Source organism: Tupaia chinensis, unplaced genomic scaffold (assembly GCF_000334495.1).
Source record: "Tupaia chinensis unplaced genomic scaffold, TupChi_1.0 Scaffold149184_1, whole genome shotgun sequence".
In the NCBI taxonomy this organism is placed as follows: Eukaryota; Metazoa; Chordata; class Mammalia; order Scandentia; family Tupaiidae; genus Tupaia; species Tupaia belangeri.
In genome coordinates, this window is record NW_006209032.1 from 1,820,483 (window position 1) to 1,826,474 (window position 5,992).

Consider the following 5,992-nt stretch of genomic DNA (forward strand, 5'->3'; position numbering starts at 1 on the left):
TGCCCCTGCCGCTGCAGGGGGCGTCCAAGCTGCGCAGTCACCTCCGAATGTCCTCCGAGGTGGCGCCCCCGGTCCCCCGCAAGGGTCTTCGGGGCTCTTCCTCAGCTTTGAAGAGCCCAGAGGGCCTGGTGCTCAGCCTGCATGAGCAGGGTGACCCCTGGAAGGCCGTGTCCCTCTCTGCACATTTCTCTCCTACAGTTTTATAAACTTCCCCAAAGTGCTTCCCCTTTCTGGCCAGTTCAGCAAGCGTCCAGATGCCTCTGGGCCAGGTTCTGTGCCGGGTGTCGCCTGGCCTGAGCTAGTGTCCACAGAGCCCGTTCTGGATGGGAAGAAACAGGCCCAGCAAGACACCCCAGCCATCCTTAACCGCCCCAGCCAGACCCAGGACCACCCACATAGAGGGTGCCTCTAGGCCAAACAGGCCAGAGGTCAAGACTAGGGGCTCCATCGCGGCCTGCTGCAGCGCCAGCAAGGCCCAGGGTCTGAGTGAACCCCCTGCCCACCGCCTCCTCCTTCCTGGCCCCCTCCTCCCCTCAAACCACAGGGCCTGTCGGTCTCTGGAACGCGTGCCCAAGACCTCGGTGATATTTTGAGTTTAAGAAAACTTTGCAGTCGGCAGGAGCTCTTAAAGGTTATAAATAGCAGCAGCGGGAGCCCATGCCGGGAGAGGCGGAAACACGTGTCAAACACGCCTGGGAGGGGGTATTCCGAGGCACAGACCCCCCCCCATACACACTAGGGACCCATCAGGCTTCTGGGGATTTTACAAGCACTGGATCGGGAAGTCACACCCCACCCGGAAGGCGTCTGGGAAACAAGACCCCTTCTTGGCCCCACCAGGGTCCCCAGTGGCTGGCCAGGTTGCCTGGGGCATGTGGGGGTACTGGTGAAGGGGGGATCTGGGGTGGGAGGCCTTGCCCCCCCATCCTGCCACCAGGGGCCTGGCGGAGAACTGCCCAGTGCCAGGCCGAGGGGGTCTGGAGAGTGTCCACTATGGCCCAGTTAGTGGCTCGGGGAGTGGAGACTAGGAGGGGAGGGGATTACTTCCAGGTCATGGCGAGCCGCGCAGGGGTCAGACCTCTAGGAGCACAGTTGTTTCTCCCAAACGCTGCTGTCACCTCCCTTCCATTCCGAAGGGCCCTAGGACAATGGCCTGACCCACCCCAGTGGAGCAGGATGGGAGGACCAGACAGCGTGAAGGATGACACCAGGGCAGGGCAGAGCGCCTCCCCAATCCCATGTCCCTGCTTCCTGTGATGACCTCCGGGCATGAGGATGACGAGGCAGCCAGAGAAGAGGAAGGCTCCCCCAAACCCAGTGAGGTGTGCACCCACACCTGCCCTGGCAGGCTGTGGATTGTCCACCACCCCAGGTCAGCTGTGGGGTCGCAGCAAGAGAGCTGGCTTCCGCTTGGGCCGGGTAGTTTCAGGCCTGCTTCGACAGCCTCCCGACAGCCCTCCTGAGCCCCCCGGCCGCTGGATGGACACTTCCGCCTCTGCCACCTCCTTGGGACTGGCCAGCGGCTCCACGATGGGCCAGGGGCAGGAGGCAGCACTCTCATCAGAGCTCGGCAGTCACCATCCATTCACCCTGCCCTCATGGCCCCACCTGCCGCCCTTCACCCGGCAGGTTTGGGGGCAGCAGCCAGGCCTGGCGTCCAGGAGCTCTGAGCCTCAGAGCGCCCCAAAGGGTTTATGGGGCTCCCAATGAATGGGAGCCTGTTGAGCCTGGAGGGGGCCGGGCTCGAGTAAACATGGCTGGGTCTGAGCAGCCATTCTCCCCCGCCTTCTTCCCCAGGACCCGGGACCAAAATACGACTTCCTGTCCCTGGAGCTGAGGCTGGATCGCCCCTCAGAGCCCTGGGCTGGGGCCCACCAGAGAAACAGACAGGGCTGCAAAGGCACCCCGAGGCTCGAGAAGACCTCAGGTCTCCGGATTAGCAGGTCGGCTGTGTCCAAGATCCGCGCGCTTGGGCACTTACCGTGAGCTACCCCTCTGCTGAGGGCAGACCCAGAGACTGAAGTCCTGAGCAGCAGGTCAGGTCTGAACAGGCCCCAGCCTCTTGTGTCCCTGGAGGATGGGGCCTGTGGGAAGAGCAGGGCGGTGCACGTGCCCTCGGAGACTGTGGGGTTGAGGGTCATCGTGGCAGGCAAGCCTGACCTGGAGCAAGGGGCCTCTACCCTCCGGAGACAACTGCCCACGGGCCTGCAGCACTGAGGTGGCTCCCACCAGTCTCTGCATGCTGGGACACCCCTCAACTGGCACAGGTGGGGTGGCTGAGTGCCAGGCCCTGTCCCTACGGTTTTGCTACATGCGCTAGCAGTCCGGCCCACTCTCGGGCCTCAGTTTCCCCCACCTGGAGGACAGGAATTGCCAAGCTCCCTGACCACTTTTCTAGCTTATGCACCTACAAGTATTTAGAAAACTATGACAAGGTACTCTCCCAAGCAGCCTGGGGAGGCAGGGCTCTTGGGGACAGGGCATGAGGAACATGCCCCACTGGCTGAGGGGTGGTTCGGGGCCAGCCGCCTCACCTGCTGGCACTGGGGGCTCCAGCTGGAATGTGCCAAGAGGCAGCCGCCACGTGAATCATTACACCTCGTCAGGTCAGGTCCGCCTAAGACTTCCAGACCTGAACCAGCTCAGGCTGGGCCTCGGCGGAAGAGCAGCCTCCAGGCGGGGTCGCTGGGCCTGGCATGAGGATTCCAGGGGCGCACACCCGTCTGTCCTCTGTGTCCCGCTCTGGCTCTGCCGCAGCTCAACGACAGACCCGCGGAGGTCACCCATCCACGGCTCCTGCCTCTGGGCCTGTGAGCTGGAGCTGCAAAAGCAGACCCCGGATCTGGGGGACGGGGCTGGGAGCACTGACAGAGGCCCCGTCACACGTGGCTGGCTTCACGCCAGGAGCCCACATTCCAGTGGGCAAGTAATCAGACCGGGTGGCTGCGGGGCTGCGGGGTCAAGACGAGGGCTGGGGTGAAGCGGGCGTCCCCACATCTCTCCTGTGGCAGGTCAGGCCTGCTTGGTCTCCGCTCTCCTGTGACCCGGTACGCAGCACTCCAGCCCACCTGAGCTCTTGGGGTGCCTAAAACAGAGTGAAGGCCCTCGCGGAGGCTGCGTTCTTGCCCTGCGCTTCTGAGATGCAGGAAGGGCATAGACAGGCACGGAGTGGACCACCGAGGCACACACACCCCTGAGGGGCTTGAGCTGCCCCGGACACCTGGCAGGCGGACCCATGGCGGCTGGGGGAGGGACCGGCACGCTCAGACCTGCCTCTGCTCCCCCACCAGGGTCTAGGACAAAGTCCTGGGCCAGTGTAGGGCTTGGTGAAAAATAATTAATTTTTTTTCACGTGAAAGCTCTGACTCAGGCCTTTTCCTGTCCCCAACAGCCACCCTTGCTTAGGCCTGAAACACGGAGCACTGCTCAGGGCTGTCCGTGGCCTCCCGTGGCCAGCTGAGCCTGCTCTGCAGCGTCAGGCCTGATTCCAATGGGCTCCAGGTGAGCGGGGTCCAGGGGGCCGGGACCTGCACGTAGTTGTGGGGGAGCAAGGCCAGGGCTCCCCATGGGGCGAGAGCCAAGGCCAGAGGAGTGTGCCTGCATGGGGACAGGCCTGTGGACCTGGCGCTGTGACGGAGGGGTCCTGTGACGGCAGGATCCACACCCGCCGAGAGGTTACTCCTTGGCAAGGACAGAGCCCCCTGGCCCGGTGCCCCATCCTTCCCATCCCGAGAGGTGGGAAAGCCAGGCTCCTGCTGCAGAGGAGGGGGCTGCCCGACAGCTGCTGCAGGAGCCGCCCAAGACTCGGCTGGGCGGGGGTGTTTATGAGCAGCCGAAATGGCTGTAAAAGTGGCACCTCGCTTCACTTATGGTCGGGCCATCCCCTCCCCTACTGGCCCCTTGCCTTGAAAAGCTTCCAGAGGGGCCTGCAGCCCAGCAGAGGTCGGGGTTGAGGCCTGGGCGGAGGCTCGGGCTGGGGTGAAGGTTCAGCCAGGGTTAGAGGTCAGACTGGGAGGGGGACAGCCTGGGGCTGGGGTTCAGCTCAGGATCAGGGCTAAGCCTAGAACGCAGGTTGCTTTGGGGGCTAGGGCTGAGAAGAAGCGATGGGGAGCCATTTGTCCCAGATAGCCCCCAGGCTGGGCCTGGGCGCTCTGGGGGAGCGAGGCCAGGCTACAGGGCGCAGGCTAAGCGGCCCGCCTGTCCAGCCTGGTGCCCACCCTGGCCCCAGGGTCTGTGTACCTTGGCTGGAGCTCCCTCACAGTGGCACGGCCGGCCGGCTGCTGCACCAGCACACTCTGGTTCCGAGCTCCAGGGACACCCAGCTCCTCCTCCCAGGCCCCAGGCTGGGGTCAAAGACGCGGTACACACACCCGTTCCCCACCCCACCAGGCCTTTCCGAATGCCATTGAAACTGACCTGAAACTAACTAGAAACTGACCTGGAGCCCTGGGGCCTGCCTGGCCCTGCCAGGAGCTGGGGTGCAGGTTAATGTGTGACACCCCCGCCCCACTGTGGCACTTTAACCACAGCCTGGGGGTGACTCGGGGGGGCCGGCAGCCCCACTCACAGTGATGGAATGTCTAGCAGGGGACCCACGGCCAGGGGATCCCAAGGGACCTGCAGCCCATCAGACCCCTCTCTGCGGCCTCATCCGCAGCCTCCCACGTACACAGTATTTGTTTCCGCATCTCAGACCTTCTGGAGCTGCACCTGAGGACTGCCTACCATCAGCCTGAGTTTCACCTCTTCCACAGGCTCCTTTCCTCATCGTTGAGCGGGGAGGGGAGGTCAGTGGCCACAGAGCCATAAAACAGTCGCTTAGAACCAAGATGGTCAAAACACAGCCCTGAAGACCTGAAGAGCCACGAGTGTTGCTGGGTGCCCACCTGCTCCTGAGGGGCCCACGTGCCACGGGCGGTCCCCTCGCCTCAGTAATGGAGGATGCAGGGGAACTGGGGACCTTTACACCAAGCAGGGGAACGTCATCCTAACAGAAAAACCCGTGGGGACAAAGGCAGGGGGCGATGGCGGGGAGAAGGCCAGGAGTCTAGTGGACAGTGCCCGTGAGGGAGCGCCATCGTTGGAGGGAAGTCTCAAACAGCACGGGTCTGTGGACATCAGGGCCAGGGAGTGGGCACGGAGGAGGGGTGCAGACATGAAGGGGAGTGGGGACTACGGCTGTGGGTGCAGTCTGGGAGCTTGGGAGGGCAGCTGCAGCTGGAGTCTAGAGTCTCAGGGCTTCTGCCCGAAGTGCATTCACCATGAGGGGAGAGCACCTGCCCTGAGATGGGGGCAGGTGGGGAGTCTGCGGGGAACCCCAGCCTGGGGATCCCCTCCTCCAGGCACTAAACAGCAAATTTACAAGTGCCCTTTTGAATCAACTGGCCAACTTGAGTTCCCCATTTTACAGATGAGGAAACTGAGGCCCAGGCAGCGGGAGAGTGGTTGTGCCCAGGACACGCAGTTGGTAAGTGGACAGGAGAGGCTGCCACTTTTCCTGGGCTTGACATGTCACTTCCAACCCTCCTTAAAACCCTTGCTTGGGGCATCCTTCTGCCTCAGTGCCCTCACTGGACCTGGAGGTGGCAGGCCCCTTTCCCAGCCGAATACAGAAGCGCCCCCCTGTCGGCCCCAGTACCAGGCTCCTTCCTCCCTTCCCCAGTCTAGGGTCTCCAGCGGACCAGGGCTGAGAGCGCCTGGGGTGGGGTGGGGAGGAAGGAGTTAAACCCCACAGTGGGTGATGGACTGAACCCCAGGTCTCACTGCAGGTTGGGGCCAGGCGGGGAGCTGGGTGACCAGGCCACGGCTGAGTGGGTCTCGAGACCTGGAGAGAGGCTGAGCAGGGAGGGTGCAGGACGTGAGGCTGGAGACCCGGGACGCGGTGGGTCCTAGCGAACCGAACCTCTGGCTGGGGATGGGACCAAAGGTGGGAGGCGAGGCGGGGACGGGGCGGGGGGAGGGGGCGGCGGGCCAGGCAGGGTTGCGGGCGGGG

General features: G+C 63.7%; 1 protein-coding gene and 1 long non-coding RNA gene across 5 annotated transcripts in view; one reads left to right on the forward strand and one right to left on the reverse strand.

Moving 5' to 3' along the window:
* The window catches only part of LOC102474988 (uncharacterized), a 4,908-nt gene extending 2,107 nt beyond the window's left edge, over positions 1-2,801 (reverse strand). The window contains exons 1-2 of the long non-coding RNA XR_337723.1: positions 2,535-2,801; positions 1,982-2,122 (exon numbers count right to left, since the gene is read on the reverse strand). This is a non-coding gene — a long non-coding RNA (uncharacterized LOC102474988). The remainder of the gene's footprint in view (positions 1-1,981; positions 2,123-2,534) is intronic.
* A 559-nt stretch (positions 2,802-3,360) lies between these two features.
* The window catches only part of PTH1R (parathyroid hormone 1 receptor), a 22,722-nt gene continuing 20,090 nt past the window's right edge, over positions 3,361-5,992 (forward strand). For 2 of the 4 annotated variants that reach the window (XM_006171020.2, XM_006171023.2), the window contains exon 1: positions 5,411-5,468. Coding sequence is in view for 2 of the 4 variants with exons in the window: in XM_006171021.2 (XP_006171083.1) it covers positions 5,411-5,467 (57 nt within the window). In the remaining 2 variants the exon portion in view is untranslated. Of the gene's footprint in view, positions 3,502-4,693; positions 4,788-5,410; positions 5,469-5,992 lie in introns of those variants that run through there. The other 2 variants (XM_006171021.2, XM_014585221.2) reach the window with 2 other exon arrangements.